General features: G+C 49.7%; 1 protein-coding gene across 9 annotated transcripts in view; it reads right to left on the reverse strand.

Moving 5' to 3' along the window:
- Positions 1 to 22,330, reverse strand: part of agrn (agrin) — a 221,128-nt gene that overhangs the window by 61,382 nt on the left and 137,416 nt on the right. For all 9 annotated transcript variants that reach the window (XM_068597704.1, XM_068597710.1, XM_068597705.1 and 6 more), the window contains 4 exons: positions 16,324 to 16,548; positions 14,272 to 14,496; positions 11,531 to 11,737; positions 2,775 to 2,996 (listed from right to left, as the gene is read on the reverse strand). In XM_068597704.1, the coding sequence (XP_068453805.1) occupies positions 2,775 to 2,996; positions 11,531 to 11,737; positions 14,272 to 14,496; positions 16,324 to 16,548 (879 nt within the window). The remainder of the gene's footprint in view (positions 1 to 2,774; positions 2,997 to 11,530; positions 11,738 to 14,271; positions 14,497 to 16,323; positions 16,549 to 22,330) is intronic.

Genomic DNA, 22,330 nt, shown 5'->3' on the forward strand with positions numbered 1-22,330 from the left:
GGGGGGGATATATAAATAAAACAAAGACCCTCCAGCTCTGCAGCGTTTTGTTGATATCCTCCTCGCTGGGAGGAAAAAAACAACCTGAATAGATGCGGTGGAAGGGAGGGGGGCAGTGTAACCTCAGGATTAAGCAGAAAGAAGTAGGATGGTTTGTGTTTTGAAGGCTTGTGAACATGCCTGGGTGATAACAACCCCCCCCCCCCCGTCGATCTGCCTGCCTGCCCGGTACACTATTAACTCCGCCGCCTCGCTCGCTCTGCTCCTCCTCGTCGTATTTACTTCCATCTCCTCCCTCCCCACGTTTATTACTTCCCCTGCCCTCTTTACACCGCCTCACTCCGACCACTCCCATGCTGCTGCTGGTGTGACCTATATTTCTTACTCAACTGTGTATATCATTTCAAACACCTGTAGGAGGTGTGTGCGTGTACGTGTGTGTGTCTGTGTGTGTGTGTGGGATTTGTTTTCTTTTTTAAAATGATTCCGGCACCTTTGCTTTCATCTGTTTGGGTAGAGCCGTATGAAATTCCCTTTTTCCAGGGCGACTGATATCCAGCTGTGGAGGGAGGGAGGGGTCGGGGGCTATTAACCGAGCGCGTCTCGCCCAGCCCGGCCCGCCTCACGAGGTCGCCCGCCACTCAAAATGCAGGGGGAGGGAAAAATCTACCGAATAATACCAAATGTCATTCATATTGCTATCGGGTTGCACCTGAGCCGTATAGATAACCGCTATTTCTGCAGCCCGCCGGGAAGGAAATGAAATTATGGCCGGGCCCATGAGAGTCTGTCGTAAGTCTCACACACACACACACACACACACACACACACACACACACACACACACACAATAAAGCAAACAGGCCCAGTTATTCTCTATTGTGGCACCTCTCACCTTTTAAACCATGCCACCGTGCACCCTGATTCTAGAGTCTGAAATGAATCTGACAACATGCACATGAATGTGCGATTGGATGAAAATAACAATAGAAAAACTGTCTATTTTGTAAAACCACACCATACTAATATCTACTCAAAATGCAGATGAAAATGTTGCTCATGCTCACGCCTTCACCTTTGAATTCGGATACGTCCTGCTGCACCTGGAGGCGGCATACGATCGCCCCCTCTCGCTCCCTTTCCGCTCCATAAACATGTATAGTATATGGTGGTGGGAGTGGGGGGGGAATGGGCTGTGATAATTAGGTGAGATAACAGCTTAAGTCAGTCAGTTGTTGTGGTGCTGAATGAGGCCCAGTAAAGCTGTGCAAACAGCCCGGAAATAACACATTATCATCGGCCATCATTCCTCGGCCGGCTCACGGCTGGCAAGCCAATGCCTCAGCATTTTTATGGCACCGCCGCGCTGACGCAGGCCTGTTCCCTCTGGGAGCCAAGAGCCATCCATAGAGCTGGATTACACACGGGGAGGAGGGCCCTCAGCCAGCTCGCTCTGACGCCTCGCTTTTTTAAAATAAAGACTATTCATTACCGCTGAGGGACCCCGGGTGGAGGGAGGCGGGGGGCCCGACAGACCTGCCGCCTGTCTACCTGCGGCACCAAATTAAGTCAGCCCGCCTTCCCACTGACCAAACACCGCTCCAGCTCCCTGTTGGCATACATCCTCGCGGTTGGTTTTCCATTTAAAGAAGAGGGGGGGGGGGACATACAGCGCAGGCGGCGGTGAGGCCGCCCCAGCGGGACGAAGCGTTAGAGTGCGGTTTCATAGCAGCAGAGCGAGAGAGAGAGAGAGAGAGAGACTAGCTCGGTCGCATTGATCATTCGGCGCATCACCGCGGAGGCCGACTCATTTCCGCTGTTACGCGCTTTAAAATAATGCTGAAGAGTAAACATCCATTGTAGTTAAAACAGAGCGGGTGAAGGAACCCGAGAGAGCACGGGCCAAAGCTGTGCTTTTTGTCCAGCGTGTCAAGGTGGGTCATTTTTATTTATACAGCCCAATGTCACACATCACAAATTTGCCTCTTGGGGGGGCTTGAACAATCCGTACAGCACACATCGCCTTTTTGTTCGCTACGGATGAGGAGAGCACACCCCAAACAAACCCCTCTAATGGGGGTGTAAGCGAACGGCTGGATGGGAGATGCTCAATCACCAATTAGAGTCCATGGGAAAATTGGCCTTCCTAGATGGCATTAAGCCATCAGGAGCGTGCACTAAGTGGGCTCACCGAGCTGCAGAAACCTGCCCGCATTGGCTGTGTGCCTGCGTCGTGGATCTGAAGATATTTATTTTTCTGTGCCACTTGAAGCTCTGCTGTCGTTGCTGCACTAATGACTAGCTGATGCTCGGACACAGCGAGACAAAGCCAAGTGACTCATGTCGCCAATTACAAACGAGTACGCTCCGCTCTCTGGTTCATCGGGAGTACGAGTGCGTCCCCGCTTAAAGGTCGAAACCCGGCAAATTGGACTCTTGGTGTTGGGCTGGAGAAAAGTAATGGACGAGGGGGATGGGAGAAAAAGATCTATTAAGTATTGTTTTGACTTTGTTGGAAATGAATGGAAAGCCCCCGGAGGGGGTCAGCATGAATATAATTCCATATGTGTTAATTGTTAATGTCTGTGGATTCAAATGTTGCCTTCGGGCAACAAAGCGCTATTAATTAATTTGAGCTTAATTACATTCTACAAGGAGAGCCCTTTCCTCTACCTGTGGGCTATAAAAATTCACACATCTCTAACCGATTTCATGACCGCACAGAGGGAGAGGGGGCATAATCTCTGTGTTGTGTGATGTGCGCGGCGACTCACCGCAGGGTCCTTTGTGCTGGATGTGGATGGCCCTCTGCAGGGCGCAGCCCATCGCCCGCATCTCGCAGGGGCTGCCGTAGCTGTGGCCGTCGGACCCGCACACGGGGTCGGATGTCTGCGGGCAGGCCTCGGGGCACTCGCACACGGGCTCGTCGTTCTTCACCACGCACACCGCCCCGTGGTCGCACACCTTCTCCAGGCAGGGGCTCGGTATGCTGAGATCTGAAAGGCCGAACCGGCCCAGGAGACAGAGGGCAAAAAAGGTTAGAGGCTGCCGATGCTTTGGTGGAAAACAGGAAGAGCGGGGGAAGGAGTGTATTGGAGGAGGTTGGAGAGAGGTCAGAGGGGTCAGTACGTGGCAAATATGGCAGGAGGAGGGGGGGGGTTGTGTTAGGAAAAAAGGCGATGTGATGTGGTACGCAGCCCTGCTCCTGTGACACCTCTGCTTGCTCAGCTTCCTATGTCATTCCTCGCCTTTGTGCGCTACCCTGACGTATCCCGCATCTTTTAAGAGTCCGTGTGAGGACTAGCCGGTAAAGACATGGCCCCTGTAGCACAATAGAGATGAAACAGTCCACGAACAATGGTTACCAAGCCTTCCGGTATTTTTTTCCTCGTTTTTTTTTTTTTTTCAGTCGAGTAAAATGGCTGGATTAATTGGGGTTCCCAATGTGCCCCTTCAAAGACTGCCATTTGCATCTCAGTGAGAAGGCCACCGCCTCAGCCGGAGCCGGTTGTACTGACACGGAGGAGCGAGAAAAAGAAGACGAAGAGAGTGTGTGTGTGTGAGAGAGAGAGAGAGAGAGAGAGAGAGAGAAAACGAATGGAGGATGGAGAAAGAAACAGGCGAAGAGAAGAAAGAGCCCCTCTGCTTAATAATTCACAAAAGGCAAGCTTCTGGGTAGAGGCAGATATGAAATGTGAACATCACAGAGGGGCCTGCTTCAGTCTCTCCCTCTCACGCACTCGCTCCAGCAGGACTCCATTAAAAACCAGCACTGGATTGTTGCACCTATGATTCCAGAGCGGCAGACGGGCGAAGAATGGGCTGATACAACCTGACTTCATGATCAGAAAAGAGAGGGAACTGGGAGGAAAAAAAAATGCTCCGAACAATCCTTTGATAACAGCCCCCCAACCCCCTCCTCCCATCGCGACTCAATCAATTCAGCTTTATGTGTCAATGGAAATATGCCGTGGTCTGGTGAGGCGTGCTGAGGAGACCGGGCGTGTCAGCGCTCAGAGCTCGGCTTGATGATGAAAAATGTGTGACGCACGAGCGTGGCTGGGGAGGGCGGGTCGCTCGGCTGAACGCGGCGCGCCTGCATATCAGACGCAGGGCATCAAACGGTTTGTTATGAGAAAAGCTTTGATCACACACACACACACACACACACAAACGTCCTCTCTCTCGTCTACCCTTTTTATTTTTTTGTCAGAGGGTTGGGGGCGGGGGCTGTCATGGAAACTGCCCCTTGTAACGACACCACCCGCGGCTCCATCGTTATCGTGGCCATTACGGGATTAGAAGGCATCGCAGGGGGGAGGCGACCTTGTCGTGATTCATTTACCAGCTCCGGATCGCTCGGCTCCGCCTCCAAGCGCCGGGGTAAGTGATCGGCTGATAACGCAGACGGAGGTAAATTGGCTTGTTTCACCGTGGTTGACCCTTTGACCTTCATCAAGGTCAACGCCACCCGAATATCCCGGGATCAGGTACTGAGGCACGGCTATTGAAACAGGCAGAAATCACAAAGTTGTGGCTGTAATTGAAGAAATCTTTTCCGGATCTCAGCAAGGAGACTTTTTGGAAAGTGTTTCGGATTTTGTAAAAAGAGGGAAAAACGCTCCAGATCTTTTTTTGGGTGTGTGTTTCGATGCCAAGCAGTTGTTTCAAAAAGGAGCTTGGAGGTACCGCATAAAAAACCTGGAAGCTGTTCCCCGCTGCATCATATGGTGCGACTTCAAAAAAACAATTGATAGCCCCGTGATCTCTTTCGCGACTGTGTGTCTGCGTGCGCGTGTAACAGTCCAGCTTAACTGTAAGCTGGTGATCCGAGCTTAACTGTACAACCTTGGCCCCACCACATAAAAAGTTCACCAGCCCACTTTTCCAAGGACGAGCTCCTAACACACGACTGCAGCCGCCGATAACGCCTTAGTCTTCCTATTCTCCTTTGTTTCACACACACACACACACACACACACACACACAAAAGATGAAAGAAAATTCCCTTCCGAAACTTATCATCCTCTACCTCTGGGGGGCAAAGTTTCTGCCTGATTTATTAACTGGAGAGGGTGTAGGGAAAAAAAAGAAAAAACCAAGACAAAACTCCCCCAAGTGTGAAAATCTTATGACACAGTTAAAAAGCTGTCTCTCCCCCATCTCTCTGTCTTGGATGCAGGCAGGCAGGAGCTTTGAAATGGCAGCCTGTCACAACTAAAGGCTTGTGGGATGCTGTTCACAAGCCTGTTCCAGCTCTCTTCCCCCCACAGGGTCGTCTCCCAGACACCTAAATACATCTTCTTTATGCATGTATCAGTGTTTTCTGTCAGGCAGGGTCCAGAAAGAAAAAAAGTCGCAGGGTTTACGCCGAGCTATTTCCACTGGAACATGAAGTTGACAGTTGAGTGGGAACATCTGTAGAGCCAAATACAGGTGCAGGGAGAGAGGGGCCGCGACGGCAGTCTGGGTCAGGAGAGACAGTGAAATAATAATAAATATATCATAAAAACATGAATAATTCTTTCTAATGGAGGATTCTGCTCTGCTGCTGTGCACTCAGCTATGTTCCTGTAGCATGACGCCGGTGGAGACTTTACATTCTGGTTGTGTGAGACTTTACTATGCATCCTTGGAGTGTTTTTTTTCTTCTTTCTATTTAAATTCCTGTGTCGTGTCAACGGCACGGCCCTGCTCCAGGGCTTCCATACGGGGGGGGGATTGCTGGAGGTGAGGCCAGGCGGTGTCACCTCGCCCCGGGCGTAGGAGGGGGATGAACGGACGGACGGGGATAGTAACCCCCAACCATAGTAACCCGTTGGTGAACAAGCCGGGAGAATATTTTTGGCGAGCTTCCTCCCATCTCGGCTTGGCATATACATATGTTAATAACTCCCCGCCCCCCAGGCTCCGTGCAATTACAAACTGCTCCCTGTATTATGCAGGGCAGTGAATCGGTGTAATCCAGGTGATGCTCGCAGCGGCCAACTGGCAGGGAGAATCACCGTCACAACACGGGACTCCAACTGGAGGAGGGAGGGGGCAGAGCCAATCAGCCGCAAGCCCCGCCCCCCTGTGTTCCCCTCCTCCTGCGGGGCTCTGATCCGACTCTCTTTTCCTCTCGCTCGCATTAAAAACATTTATGTATCATATTAGTCGAGGGGAAAGGAGGTGCAGAGAGAAAAGGCTATATTAGCATACAGCAAAAAGGCATACCCGCGGGCTGTGTCTGTCTACCGCTGAACAACTTATCACAGGCGGGAGGGGGGGGGGGGATCAGGGCCTCTTTGTGCATTTACAACCAAAAAACGTGCTGCTCTTCGAAATGTAGACTGAGCAACACAAACAGAAAGAGGAGAGGAACGCAGATTCCTGATCTTGTGGCACGCACCCGTCGGAGGTGATGTGACGCCTCAACACCGGCCTTTAATCAGGTCGAAGCGAAGAAGAAGAAGACGACGAAGAAGAAGAAGAAGAAGAAGAAGAAGAAGAAGAAGAAGAAGAAGAAGAAGAAGAAGAAGAAGAAGAAGAAGAAGAAGAAGAAGAAACGAGGATATGTCGGAAATATAGAAACGATAGAATCACCTTGTGGTTGAGCGCGACCTGAAACCCCCCCCCACCCTGCCTCGAGTCGCTCCTGGCACCGTGTTGACCCACATTCCAGGCCGCACTTCAGTGGACCGGCGGGTCCCTCAGCGGGTCCCCAAGCTGCTGTCAATTCCCCTAATTAACTTGATTGGGGGGGGGGGGGGCAGTGCTGGTGATCCCAGGCTGACTTACACACTAAGACTCGAGTCCAATCACTGCAGCTGGCTGTGAGATGCTAATCAAATAAACATGCAAATGATCAAATAGTCTTGATACCCAAGGTGCCCGAACCCCCCTCCTCCTCCTCCTCCTCCTTCTCTTCCTCTTCCCCCCTGCTTCCTGGAGCTCTTTGTCGATGACGAGGTGTCTGCTGCTGAGTGATTCCATGCTAACCTCCGGAGGTGACAGGCAACACATTTCCAGCATGTCGCTCGTGCTCGTACACACACACACACACACGCATGCACGCACACACACACACACGCGCACGCTTGACTGTGGAAATGACAAAAGAGGTGGGAATAAAGAGTTTCTGTCCGCAAAACTAGCTCTTTCATTTGTTCACTCCGAGTTTGCACTTTGAGTGTGTTTCATGTGTTTCGACAGATTTTTCCTCGTAACTACCAATTTAGAAACTCTCCACTTCCCATTCTACTGATGCCAGACGTGAGGCCGGCACGTCAACAGGCTCCGGGGAGCTGTGGTGAGCCACCTCCAGCTCCTGCTTCCAAAGCACGACTGAACGTGCACTAAATATAGACTTAAAGGGGCCGCGGGGAGGAGAACCATCTGGGAAGCAAGCGGAGATATAACTTAGGATGAAAGATACAAGTTTGAAATCAGCTTTATTTTGTAATTATTATGATTATAATTCATGTAAAATCTGACCTTAAACAGAAAAAAAAAAACTTTGGAAAGGCATATTTTGAAATTATTTTGTAAAGTTTTTTTGTGTGATCAGATTCATGCTTTGCTGTGTTCGTTTTCACTATTGAATCAGTTCACTTTCAGTTACATCCATTAAAACACACACACACACACACAGTGGTTGAACCATATCGAGCGGTCAGAAGACAAAGCACATGAAGTACATTACACACAGGTGCAACCAGGAGCTGAGGACCCTCTGCGCTGCAAAGGGAAGAGAGACCATTGTTCTGTCTTTCCCGCCAAAGCGTTGGCACGTCACAGCTTTTAACGGTTTGAAGTAGCAAAACTTGTCTTGCGGAGGCCCCTGGGAACGTATCGTGGTGAAACATTGTACGAGTTGGAGTGATGGTGGCGCCAACAAACAAAGAAAGCAAGATGAGAGCAAATGAAAGCCCTTTGAATAACGCCAGGGTGCCAACATCCCTCCATTGTTCCGTCCTCTAAATATACATCTGCACCAATATTGACGCTGCACGCACACTTCCATGTTCAGTTTGTGCTGTTAGCCTGCTGCGCTGACATCCTATGGGATGGATATAGATAAATATATATATATTCATTTTTAACCAGACTCTGCATGAAGGCAGGTTTAAATGATCTTTGAATAAATTTGAATTTGAATAAAAGCTCCACAGAAGAAGCAGGTGATGGAAATTCCAACACTTTTTTGTGTCTTAACATCGGGTGTAAGCGGCTCATCTGCTTCTCTCTGGGGGCGAGGAGGAAAAAACGTATTTTCTTTACCCAGGTGTCTCGTGGCCCCGAGGCTGTGGCTCCTCCTCCTCTCCGGGGAAGCCAACTCCGATACCTCCGTCCGTTCTCGGACGCCTTGAAGATCTGTGACTCGACCGCGGCTGTAAGTTAATCAGCCCGGCGCCACGCGGTGTCTCTGCACTCCCTAAACTGATGGGCTTTAGATATCAATCAAGTCGTTGTCTGTGGGAGGACAGCAGTGGTGGGCGTTACAGAGGCGGTTCGTTGCATATGACCATTCTTCGTGGAGGAGAGCGCCAACATGGTAGGGGAGGGAGGGTGTGTGTGTGGGGGGGGGGGAGGGGCTTGACATTAGGGCGCTGTCACCCGCATGAAAAGAGATTTATGACGGCGGCAGAAGTAGAGAATTTCATCCGTTTGACAGCTGGCAGGGCGATCGATCAACCCTACCCCGCAACGCACCGCTCAGCCAATGAAACGGGGGGACGGGGACGAGACGGGGTTACAGAGATCGTTATTTATCAAATAATGATAATTCATCAAACTCTTCCTCTCGCGTGCAACTTTTGTCAGAAGCCTACGACCCGCGCGCGCGCGTGCAGACGCCCCTTTTCGGCGGCGCCAGTCACCAGTCGGTGAGCCCGAGCAGAGTGGAGCACAAAGGGAGTGTGTGGGCGTGTGTGTGTGTGTGTCGCACACAGTGCCGATCGATCCCCAACGAGGCGGCTTCTTTCAGAGGTCGGGGAGACACACTTGGCATGCATCCCTCGGGTGTGTTATGTGTATCTTAAGTCTTTTGTGCAGTCAGAGGGAATATGCAACTCGGTCCTCCTCACGCAGCGCTGCGGGACACGAGAGGGAGCGAAGGAAGACAGACAAGACAGAAAGAGAGTTCTAATGTACACGCACACACACACACACTCACACAGACACACACACACACACGCACACACATTAAGTGCATCTGTCTGACTAAACCAACAGTCTCTGTGGGCACCTACGCTTGCCTCTTTTGAAGTTTAATTAAAACTGGATCGAGGGGAGGGGGCATTATATATATATATATATATATATATATATATATATATATATATATATATATATATATATATATATATATGCTAATGTCATTAAGACTGCATTAAAGAAACATACGACCAGTCACTGACGGCTGCGATGCGCAGTTGGAAGAGAGGGGAGAAAGTGAAATAAATAAACAAGTGAGAAGAAGGAGGGGGTAGCAGCGCTGAGGCACCACTTGCCAGAAATAATGAAACGGAGCAAAACACTTAAGAGCTCTCGCACGCCGCCGTTCTGCCGGCACATAATTCATGCGCGCGGCTCAGGCGGCCAAATAATGCTAATGAGCGCCGGAGCGTCCTGACGCTGACAACTGGAGATAACTTTGGTATTCAACTCCAAGCCGACACCCGCGGGGGGTACGGGGGACGGATGGCTCCATTTTTTTATTGGCCTCTGTCACAAGAACAGTAAAAAATAATAATAATAATAATAATAAACGAGGAGTGGATTGGTTGCATGGAGGTGTTGTGACACCAGGCAGCAGGAGCTTTACAACAGGTGGGGGTCATCGGGGTCACGCTCGGAAGGAAGACTTCTAATTCAGGTGCACGCAAGATGGGGCGTTAAAATCAGAGGCGACGTGTATGTCATGATCTGAGGATACACAGATTAAATACACATTTACTCAACGGGGGAAATTGGGTTGAACAAGCCGGACAAACAGTTCATTTTTTTTCCAAAGTACATCCACTGGTTCAAAGGGGGGCATTCTTTAAAAAAAAAAGATCCATTTGACGGTGCAGCTCACAGGCGTTAATCATCATAAGTTGCTTGTAATTTGAATTCAAATGCCGTTTGGCGAACGCTCCAATTTGCTGAATTTAAAAGGCTGATCTGTTATTGAATCTTTCCTCTCTCTGCATTCTTCTTTTATCAGCAAAATACAACTTACTTGCGATACCTTCAGGCGGCCGGCTTTTTAGTTTCACCAGAGAGAATTCTTGAATCGCATTCAATGACAATATTTTGAAGCAGTAATAATCACATTTCTTTTACAAATATCCGCGGCTCTGAGATTGTTCGGCGCAGGTAGCTAGATGACGAGTTTTGCTTTTGATTCTCGCCTCATCTACGGGTTGCACGTGATGAATACTAACTTGGGCAACCTGCGTTTGACCTTCTCAGCCAACCAGGCAACTGGAATTTAATCAATCTAATCCAAACCTAACAGGATTGCGAATAAAGAATTTCCAAAGGATTATGCGCCGATTGTGTTCAAACTGCTCAAACGATTGTGTTTCTGATTGACTATCTGAAAAAGATGGGGGAAAAAAAAAACATACAAAACATGCTACTGCATGCCGAAAGAAAAGGAGTCGGGGGAAAAGGAAGGGGTGAAGCAAGAGAAGTTAGACAGGAAATAAAGCGCAGGGGAAGACTTCTCCAACCTCACGGGTCACGTCTTTTGTAGGAAGGGTAAAACAGAAGGAAAGGACATTAATGACTCAAAGAGACAGAAGCAGAAGGTGGACAACAACAAACAGAGAAAAAGACAGCTGTACAAGACCCCCTCCTGTTAGGTTCCATCGTTTCGGAGCGAGGGGAAGCGCTTCACCCATCAGGATCCGCCTGATGAGGTCGGCCACCGGGTGACCCCACTTTTCCACCTGCCGCCCCGCAGACAGCCAGGAAGACGACCACGCGGACAAAGACAGACAGACAGACAGATTGACACACTGAAACAAGAAAGAAGAGCTTTTTTTGAAATATATATGTATATATATGCAAGAAAAAAAGCAACACACAGGAGACAAAAGACAGAGGAGAGGATAAGGGGAGGGAGGGGAGAAGAAACCCGCCGCAGAGGACGGAGAGTGGATGGAGGTGGTGTTTCATTTTGTGTGTGAGTGTGTGTGTTTGGGATGGAGGGGTGAAGCGTGACGGGGATGAGGAGGAGATGGATGGCTGAACGGGTGAAGGCACGTTTTTATAAGGAAGGCACACGTGAGTCCTTTCGGTTTGAGTTACACCCCCTCCCCCCGCAGAGAGCATCGCCGAACCATTTCGAAAAAACCTTTTCAGGAAACCTGACACACACGTACAGTAAGCCTGGTAGATAGAGAAGGACAAAACACATGTAACACGCATTAAAACAGGCAGAGGGAGAGAGAGAGAGAGAGAGAGAGAGAGAAAGAGAGAGAGAGAAAGAAGGATTTAAAGGGGGCAGCTCTAGCCCTCCTCGCCCCCCCCCCCCGGACCCTCCAGCTCCACTCACCACAGGGTCCCGGGTGCTTGACGGGGATGAGGGTCTTGCTCAGGCACTCGGCCTTGCGCCGGGCGCAGTCGTTGGTGTGCGTGCGGCCGTCCTTGCCGCACACGGGCTTGTAGGTGCCGTCGCACTCGATGGGGTCGCAGGAGCAGCGGGCGTTATGCTGCTCCACCACGCACAGGGCGTTGAAGAGACACTCCTCCTCGCAGTGCTCTGGAGGAGAGGGAGAAAGAGAGAGAGAGGAAGTTAACGCGGGTTTAAGGGCTCATCTAGGTCCATTAACCCCCATTTCCAGACCCAATTTCTCAATGTTGAAGAGTTCTTTTCAACTGCCACTTTTGTGAAAGTGTGACGGACACCAAGGCAAGTACAACAGAAGTAGTCAGCAAGCATAAAAAGATCAAATAAAAAAACATTTCAAGCTGCGGCTGCAAAGCGTCAAACCAATTCTCCTTCCCGCTGTGTGACGCATGCAGCTCCCACCGAGGGGGAATAAAGCTGTTTTCTTTTCAAACGGTAATTACATGTTGGAGTGGACGGATGCCACTTGCAGCATGTGTAAAAATAATAAATAAAAGCTTTTCTTTTCCGCGGCACAGGTTAAGCCTCTTTGCAGAAACAGTTTCAACAGCTCAGCAGAAGGAACATGATTGTATGTTGTGTTAATTGAGTGGTTATACAATGAGCGGGCGTTCTGAGAGGACTCTGAGGGGCCGCTCACAGCTGATGAAAAAAGATTTCATTACGAATCAATTTAATTGTGTTGAGAGAAGATAGATGAAACTTAAAGCCGATACAAGCATAAACACATCGGCGTGGCATGTTGCCGGGACCGGGTAAAGGATGAGTTCATTTCTACTCATAGCCAGTGTTCATTATTTCAGTGGCGCTTTATTTCAACGTTCATTTATTTACTTTAAAATTAAGATTCTCATTAAGATGCAGTCGTTTTGTTTCATTTCTCTTCAGGGTAATTTTCTTTACATTTCAAGTTGAGAAAATTACAGTTTGTTAAAATAATATTCATGTGAAAAAAAAAAGTTGAAACCACATTGCGATTGGCCGGTAAAACATGGACTGGAGATCCCAACTAACTTAATTGTTGGAATTTTCCATCTAACTTTAATAATATTAGGGGACTCAAACTAAAAGTCTTTGTATTTTAAGGTCAAGTTGACTAAACTATTATGGTCATCACATTTTGACTCACTAAGCAGAAATCTACTGTAAGAGAAAAAGAAAGAAACACTGGTAATGTGAAATGGCAAATTTGCCATTGAAGTGAGAAAAATCCAATTTGAAGCTTCTCTGTTCTGGAGGCGCTCGCCGGGCTTCAAATTTACTTCATTCCTGATCAGTGGATCAAATTTCTACAGCAATTCAATTCCTCCTTCTCTTTTTCTTTAAAAGCCTGTCACGCCACACTTAATTACGTCGCCGCTGTATCCGAGCGGGAGGGCGACGGCGGTGTGCAATGTCATGGTTACAAGTCGAAATGGCCATTTTCATTAGATACCAATTTGCAATTTGCTTAGGGATATGATTTCATGGATCTCTGTTTCAAATTGAATTATTCTTTCATTTGAAAAAGAAAAGAAAAAATGAGAAGAGAGTTGGGAGGGATAAAAGAAAGAAGAAGAAAAAAAAGTGTTCATCCGCTTGCTCGCGCACACACGCTGGCCGGGGGAATTTGAGCAGTTGAGTTAGCCCTCGTGCTCCAACCACCGGCCCCGTGAAGCCGAGCGGACGCAGAGAACCGGGGCGTGTCGGAGGAGCGGGCATCCGCCTGCATTGTTGGCTGCGACAATGGACGTCACACGGTGATCTATTCTTGTCTGTGGCGCTGTCAAGAGTCTCGGTACACGTGTGCGGGAGGAGAAGGGGGGAGGGTGGGAGGGGGGAGGTTCTCCGCAAATATCTCGTGCCGCGAGCCCCCGCCGACAAAAACAGCGGGAAAATTGGATTTCCTCCGATGGCTATCAGACGTACAGTAAGAGCTGACATCTCTTTGTTGACTAAGGCTTAAGGCCCCTGTTCTAATAGCTCTGATAAGAGCTCTGGAGGCTCTTATCAGAGCTGGAGGAGGCCACTGCGAGCATGGATACAGTGCAGACCCCGAGAGTCCTTTATCTCTGTGGCGTGCCGCGGAAACGCCGTTGCAGGGTCAGCTGTCAGCGCCACCTTTCAAACTTGAGAAGGGGAATCGCACATGTTTTTCTTTCAGAGTCGCATTTGGCTTCCGCGTCGCTGAACCCTTTGAAAACCGATCCCGACTGTTTTTCCGTTCCGCTGCGATGGATTTGGAAACAAAGCTTTTGGGAATTGATCACATCGGTGTGAAGTGCCAAACCGCTTGGGAGGTGTTTGGATGGGCGCCGCTCCCAACGTAGTAACCTGATTATTATACTTTTACAACAGGACATCCTTTTTTTGTAATTGACATATTTACGTTTAAAACATGTTCATAAGTTTACAAACTGTGGTCCCTTACCCCCCCAGAGGACTTTTCAACCCTCACACCCACAGCCTGTGTCCCAAAACTGGGAGTTGATAATGAATTATTAATAGATTATTAATTACAGCTCCTCAATATTGTTTATTTGAATGATTCAAAGGCAGATTCCCATTGCCACCATGACTCTAAAAACGTGCACAATGTATTTACTGTGATCCCAGCTGACAGCTGATTCTCCACCTGTGAGTTGTCACTACCCAGAGGCCACGGCGCTCGCCCCGGCGGCCCTTACCCAGCAACCTGCATCGGCCCGCGTAGATCTTCCGGAGCTTGATGCCTTTCTGCATGCCCGTCGCTTCCATGGCGCACTCGCTGGGGTAGGTCTGGCCGTCGCTGGCGCACAGCGGCTCGTTGCCCGGGGTGCACCACTCCGGCAGGCCGAAGATGAGGGGCTGGCGGGTGAGAGCCTCCACCCGGCACATCGTGCTCAGGTTGTTCTCGCTGTCTTTGCACGGGTCTGTGGAGGCAAAGCCTTTTCATGAGAAACAATGCACTGCAGCACACGGGGGGGTTGAACAGTTGTATCAGTGAGCAACATGTCAAAAATCTGCGTGAAGTCGATTAGATCTCTGAGTCGTCCATCTTTGAGGATGACGGGCGTGTCTAAAATCGGCTCTCTAAAAGCCGGTTCCCCGTTCAAGCTTTAGTAGGCGTGCTTTTAACTAAACCTGTATACCTGTAATGTTTTTCAGATGCCCCAAAAAAAAAGCAACTCGGTATATGTATCTGTGGGATGTACTTTTGTTTGTCTAGTCAATCCAGATGAAAGAAAGGAGAAGACGAGAAGAAAAAAACAGACGGAACGGGGAGACATGATCCTCCATCACTGCTGCTCCACAGATCCGATCTGAGAGCGACTCAGACTCGGACCTACGCTCGTGAAGGGGGACACAAGGAAATGGATGACGAGGCGGTCGGTTTGATTTGATCCCTGGCACCTCCCTCCTTCCGGGGGGAGCGCTCGGTCTGGCACGCTCGGCCGTATCGGTCCGTGATCGTAATGGAATTGGTTTGTGGATGTGTGGAACGAGGAGGGTGGGGAAGGGTGTGTGTGTGTGTGTGTGTGTGGGTTGTGGGGGGGGGGGGGTGGTCCTTGAAACAGGAGCTTTATCCTGCCCGCCACGCTTTCAGCATGTGGGGAAAACAAAAGGATTTATGTCGCACCGTGACACATCAAATCACTGCCAAGCTGCCGGCGAGTCATTCAAAACACGGCGAGGATGGAACACCCTATCGTCTGGAAAAGGAGCGGAGAGGGAGGAGAAGGAGAGGGGAAGGCGACACGCTTTCCAAAGACCTCTGGCAGGAATACAAAGAGCGACAATGCAGGGACACAAAAAAAACAAGGGGGTGGGGGGGGGGGGAGAAAATAGGCAGAGCGCTTTTGGCTGCAGATGGGCTGGGAGGAGGAGAGACCGGCTCTGGCCCGGCCTCACGTTGTTTTTCTGTCAACACAATGCAAAGGCTCGCAGAGACCTGCAACCGGCGCGAGGCGGGGATGTATCCTAACGCGTGCAGGGCCTCTGCATAGCGCTCCGCCAGCCTGACCATTATCTGAGGGGAAGACCATTACCTCCCATTAACTGGGAAGAACGGCTTACAGGAGCCGCGCTCTCCTCCAGCTGAGCGAGTCGGCGTGATTGCAAAAAGAATGGCCTGTTTGTTTTGCGAAAAACTAGCAGCGCAGATACATTCACTTTGTTTGTCTGGCCACCTGGAATAGCCGAGGCTTTAGATGAAACGGCTGCAGGAAGATTTAGAGGGACCATCCAGGGAAGACTTGGGTCACTTTGTGCTGAGACGGGCTGGATTTATTCGGCCAACCTTCCCGCACATCCATCTCCTTTCCCGCCCGCCCCCTCCCCTCCCATCCCGCCACTCTCCCGGGAAGCTCCTGCTGCTTCGAGACAGAGCTTTGTGTCTGCTTTTCATTATTTCCCTCCATCTGGCTCAAAACAAACACACACACACAAAAAACTCAAAGTTGAACGCCTTGGGAGTAAACAACTATCGCCTGATGATAACAAGAATGAAGAGAAAAAAGAAAGTCGGGGCCTGACGAAAGACGACAGCTCTGAAGACCCACTTAGAGAAAACAACAATCCGCACCGCAGGTGTACCTGTGCGAAGCGGAGCGACCTGAATGAAAAATGAGAATTAGCAGAGGTATGTAAGAGGGGGTATGCGGAGGAGGAAAACAACAAAAGCCAGAGGTAGTAAACAGAGCGGAGGGGAGAAAAGAGAAGGAGAAAAAGTGAGCATCATCATGGAGGGGAGCGCTCACCGCAGGGCCCCTGGTACTGCACCCGCATGTTCTTCTGGTTCTTGCAGGCGTGCTGGTGGAGCGCGCACTCGCTGCGGTAATCCTCCCCGTCGCTGCCGCACACCGTCTGCTCCTGCCTGCCGTCGCAGCCGAGGGGGCACATGCACTTGGCCGAGAGGCCGTCCGACGACTGGACGCAGGTGCTGCCGTAGCTGCAGGTCACGTCGGCGCAGGGGTCCTTCAGGGCTGCAGGAGGGGGAGGGGGGGGGGGGCATGAAAACATAGGTTTAGTTCAAAAAGGCAGATTGACCTGTCGGCCGGCTGGAGGCCGGGAGACCCGCTGCTGCTGCACATCCTTGAATGACAGGCTGCTTTTTTGGTTGTTTTTGTGTGATTGAAGTGGCTCCTGGTTGCACTGTTTTGGGAGCCCGGAGTCGTTATTGCGGGGTTTTGAAGAGCTACTTGACCCCCCCTCCCTCTTTTGAGTGAGGAGGAACGCACCGCCACAGCTGTCTCCCGGCACAAAACAAGCCGCGTTTCATTTTTTTTGGCAGCGCGGCACCAATTGATTTCGGGAGCGGCGCCTTCGCAACGCATTCGCTCTCGGTACGCTCAGGCGTGCCTTAATCGACACGGCTGAAAAGCGACCCTCTGAATATTTACCTTTTTCACAAATGAAGCAGGCAGAGAGGGAGAGAGGGGGGAGGAGGGGGTGAAGGGGAGAGGGAGAAAGGTATTCCTCCCCCGGGGGGGGGGAAGTTGTTTCCATTCTAATTAAACAGCGCGCCACTTGTCGCCGTGTGACTCTTCGCAGCGACAGGACGGGGTAAAAACTTTTCATTTCACCACTGACACGGTGAGGGGGGGGGCTGTGGGAGTTTTCACATGCTCGACCAAAAGATTACAATCTCTGTCATCTCGGCTGCACGATGCATATTTATGACTGTCACGGAACAAACATGCTCTCCTGTGGGAGGGAGGCGCAGAGGCCTTCTCATTTCCTAAGCTCGCCACTTTCCGAATAAATATTTACCCGTGTCTGATATTATCCCCTCTTTTTGTTACAGCCGACATGAACGGATTTAATTTAAAGGGCCGTGTGTGTGTGAGTGTGTGTGTGTGGGTGTGTGTATATTGAATCGTAAATTCCTTGCTGTGCATTTCGTTTCTTCGCCGGGACTGGAATGCAATGCGGAGAGAGAGATATATTATGGATGTGTAAGGAGACAGAAGCGCCTGCGAGGAGCGCTCTTGATCAAAGGATGCACCCCCCACCTCGCCTTCCCAGTCTTCATGACACATCCCCCCCCCCCCTCCTTACTTCTTTTTACGCTCCCTCCTGTCAAGTTCTTTTGAGGTTTGGTGCGTGAGACTCGTTAACGAAGACTTTTATATATTTGTGCTGTGTGTTGCAGCGGAAACTGACTCCAGACCCAATTTATTACAAAGACACTTCAGAAATAACTTCAAAAATAAACTATCCCAAATTACAGCTGGAACTCAGGCACAACGATGGCAAACGACTCTCTAGAAATCATCAGCTATTGTGAGTTATGGACGAGGGGCGTGGTAATTGCAGCCAATGTGGACTTGATAGCGATTGTGGCGACACGTGGCCCTTTCATTTCCATCTAATCGGGCCGAACGCGACCTTGTCGTGTCTGCCGCAGCAGGTAGAAGGTGAAGTACTCTGGCCACACTGTTTCCGATGCTCCTGCTCCGCTGCACGGCGCTGCGAGCTCGAAGCGACAACCATTTTCATCAAAATGGCGGATTGTTAGGGCCCTTCCCCCCCCTCCCTTCACATACAGGGAGGGAGGCTGTGTTGGTTCTGTGACAGTAAACAGCATCGTCCTCGCACTTCTTGATCTCATTAAATAATAGCCCGGGCTTCCTCTCTCTCTCTCTCTCTCTCTACAGCCCCCCTCTCCTCGGAGCGTGTTGCCAGCATAAGGAGGGTGGAGGAGGAGGGTGTGTTCGGTAGTGAGGAGCACGAGAGCCAGGTAGAACGGGGAGGAGAGGCGTGGGCTCCTGATCAGGATGCTAACTGGAAGCGCGGCCTGGACGAGGGCGTTAGTGAAGATTAGGTCCCCCCTTCTCAGACAAGTGTGCACATTGCCGGGCAAATGTGATCGGTGTAACAAGCCCCCCAAGAAAACAAGGAAAAAAACACACACACACACACACACACGTTCACCACAGCAAACTGCAGGGAGTTCTCTCGCTTATATTTTCTCATTATTATCATGTGAAAGGTGGCACAAAAAAAGGAAAGAGAGAGAGAGAGAGAGAGAGAGGGGAGAAAGTCAGCAGAGCTGGCTTTGGAAAATTAGAATGATCCTCGCTGCCAATTAGATCAGTCTCCCTCGCTGGAGTAAAGCTCAGCGAGGTTTATACTGCAAAGATAATGAGGGAATAAAAAAAAAAGAGGCACATGAGGATGCAGATAGAGAGGAGAGATGAAGACACTGAAGTGACACTGAAGCCATCCCGGCACAAACAGAGGCGACGTCTCAAGCTTCATGGGGAAGGGAGGAGGCCGCGCGACGGTCTGGGGGCCCCAATTAAAAGAACCTCGCGTGACGTACACATACAGGTGTGTCGGCGGGGCGGACACATGGGGTATTAGCTTCGTCAGAGCCGGGAGCGTTGGCTTCGTGAGCCCCCTCGGCGACGCCCTCCTGATTGTGAATTCATGTGGCCGTGGCGTTTCCTGGAGAGAAAAAAAAACAAAACACACGGGTACGCGCCTTTGACCTCGACTCCCTTCCAGCTGCGGAACTTTTCAGGAGCACATTTTTAACGGCCTCTGTTGAGAATTTAAAAAAAAAAAGAAATTTAGGGGGTGACGTCTGACTGTAAATTGGGGCAAGGGAGGAGAGGGAAGGGAGGGGGGGGGATTATGGTGATCCTCTCCCCTCTCATCTCCCCCCGGCAGCCAGCAGAGACAGCAGGCAGGTGGGGGATCTCTGCTTCTCTCTGATCCACTGTTTGGTGCTGCACTTTATTAATGCTTCATTAGGGCCGGGGAGCTGTCAGCGCCATGCTGGCTTTACCTGAAGCCCCCGTCGCCCAGCAGCAGCCCAGATGTGTGCGTCTGTGTGTGTGCGTGTGTGTGTGTGTGTGTGTGTGTGTGTGTGTGTGGAGAGTGTCATTTATTCCAGAGCATGTTTGCCGGCAGACATGGAGTTCAGATAAGTCGGCAAGTAATATGCATGCATGTGCATCTGTGCACATGTGTTGTGTGTGTGTGTGTGTGTGTGTGTGTGTGTGTGTGTGTGTGTGTGTACGTGCGCATGTTGCTTCCTGTTGTGCTGGTAGTGATAAGGGAGGGAGCAGGGGGTTGAGCTAATCAAATGCAATGATGCGATGTGGGGGGACTTAGCAGCATGGGTTCTAATCAAGAATCCCCCCCATCACCAGCAGCAGGAGGAGGAGGAAGAAGAAGAAGAAGAAGAAGAAGAAGATGAAGAAGGAGAAGGAGAGGAAGAAGAAGAAGAAGGAGAAGAAGAAGAAGATGAAGAAGAAGAAGAAGAAGAAGAAGAAGAAGAAGAAGAAGAAGAAGAAGAAGAAGAAGAAGAAGAGACAGACGATGTGACAGAGAGAGGAAAGCAGCAATGACGGGTCGGCAAGGCTAAAAATAAATACTGCAAGAGAGAATCAAACATTCAACATTAATAGTGAAGAAATAATACAAGGAATAATTATCTCTTTTGAAAACACTAGTCCGCTTATATTTGCCTTCTGCCTTTGAGGTGAGAGCTGAGCTACCTGTCTTTTATGCTAAGCTAGGCTTAACACCTGACTCCAGCTCCATCCTCGAGGCCCCGCTAATCAGTATTTACCAGCCGCATTGTTTTCCAGCTTGGGAGTCTGTGTGCGTGTCATCGAGGACAAGTACGCTGAATTTGGGAACGAGCACAGAGGAGGTTTGGAGTACTTTGTCAGTGCGGATGTGTCGGGGGGGCAAAGACGCAGTCATGGAACTTTACAGGCGCCGAGTTGAGATCGAATCTCTGAGTCACACACACACACACACACACTTTATGAGGTTGGTGGAGCGAAAAGGGAGTGCAGAGAAAAGGCAGCAGTACAATACATCGTCCACACACAAGGTATCCAACCAATTAAATAATGAATACAGGAATCAATAGTGCGCTATACTGCAGAGATCTGCAGGTCGGCTTCATACTGAACTTCATTCCAATGGTCACAAGCACAAATAGCTCAACTCAAGTCCTCAGAACTGTTCGAAATGCTCATGCTTTGTCATTTTATTTCCTTGTGTGTGTGTGTGTGCGTGTGTGTCCGATTTCTGTGTGAACGCAGCACATGCAGTGTCATATAATGGCCTTAAAAATGCAAAGGGAAGAATTGTGTCCAAAGCACAAAAAGGGAAAGGCAGGGAAATATTCACTGGCATTTAGCAAATGATGCATTACCAAGTAAGAAAAACAACCGCACGAATAATAAAAATGATAATAAGGGGGAAGAAAAAAAACACATTTGATTGACAAGCAAATACTGGGCGAGTGAAACACACAATGACCAAAAAATAATGAATACAAAAATGATATACTGTATAAATACGAGGGCGGGGAAGGTCTAAACAAAGATGGGGGAGAAGCGAGCGAAGGAAAAGGCTTCACGTTGAGAGGTGCTGTGGAGAGAAGTGTGCAGGAGGGAGATAAGGGGGAGGAGGTGAGGGGGGTCAGAACAGGAGCAAGGAACAGGGCTGCAATGAACGGCGGGGAAATAACCAAGATTCACTGACGAGATCAATACAGAGAAGGATCCAAGAACTAAATATGGATGAGAACGTGCAGCCAGAGATCTCAACCAAGTGATGAGGAGCAGGAGGCGGGGACTGAGGGGAGGCCAGAGGATTAACAGTCCTGCACACCTCTCCAACATGCCGGCACCACACACACACACACACACACACACACACACACACACACACACACACACACAAACACACACACACACTTCATTTCTTTCTCTTCTGTGGGGGCCAATGGCTAGAAGATGATTCTCTGTGTTTGATGTAGTTCTTCAAAGAGCTCCATTGAACTGCAGCTGTTGCGCTCTTTTACACGCTTTGCTGTTTTACCCTTGAGACTAGTAAAATTAACCGGGGGGGGGTGGAGGGGCCCTCATCACATCGTAAACCAGTAGCCACACTCACAGCAAAGTGGTGTTGTGTGAGCGTATACAGTGGAGAGTGTGTGGGATGTTGGCAAAAGCAAAACGCTAAAGGGAACAGAGAACGGCGACATAATTGCTGCACACACAAAAACAAAAGAAAAGAAAGGTAAATGTGAAAGTAAAATAAAAATGACGGATAGATAAAGCACTTAAATGTTGTGACGCCGTGAGGTACAGACCATTTTGTGAACTGCGTAGCCGTCATCTAGTGCACAAAAGGTGCTGGGACGGGATGACATTGTCTGGGTTTTGGTATGGAATGACAGACAGACGTAACCGGTGGAGTTGAGCGAGGACGGACGGGCTTTGTAAGTTGAACATCGGCGAGTTTACACGATGTGTAAATATGTAACAAACGCCCACATGTTGTGTAATCCGCCTCGGATGCGTGTATTGACAAAAATCCACTCGACTTACAACAGGCGCTGATTTCTGACCTCGTCTCGACTCACTTTTGCTACCATGTACTTTTCTCTATTTTCTTTTACACTGCAGATGAAGCTGGGTCGAGTAAATGACAACTTTTTTTTTTCCCCTCTCGTCTTGAGGAAGTGACAATTCCTTGGAACAACTCCAAAAAACAACAGAGTGAATCGAGTGAAGCAAAATAAGTCGGGGACGCTATTAGCGGCTCGTTTGTTTACCTCTTGGAGGCCGGGATCCCAGATAATCAATAATGCATTCATGTTGTTTAAATTGTGGAGCTCTACACCGGGCACACCCCGGATCCAACTGCAGCGAGACAAAACTCCTCAAACACCTCCCTCACCAAGGATGGGTCGAATGCAGAGAAGAACTTCACCATGAGGATTAATAAAGG

This window comes from Clinocottus analis, unplaced genomic scaffold (genome assembly GCF_023055335.1).
Source record: "Clinocottus analis isolate CAN_PGR_092001 unplaced genomic scaffold, fCliAna1.0.p SCAF_4, whole genome shotgun sequence".
NCBI classification, from domain to species: Eukaryota; Metazoa; Chordata; class Actinopteri; order Perciformes; family Cottidae; genus Clinocottus; species Clinocottus analis.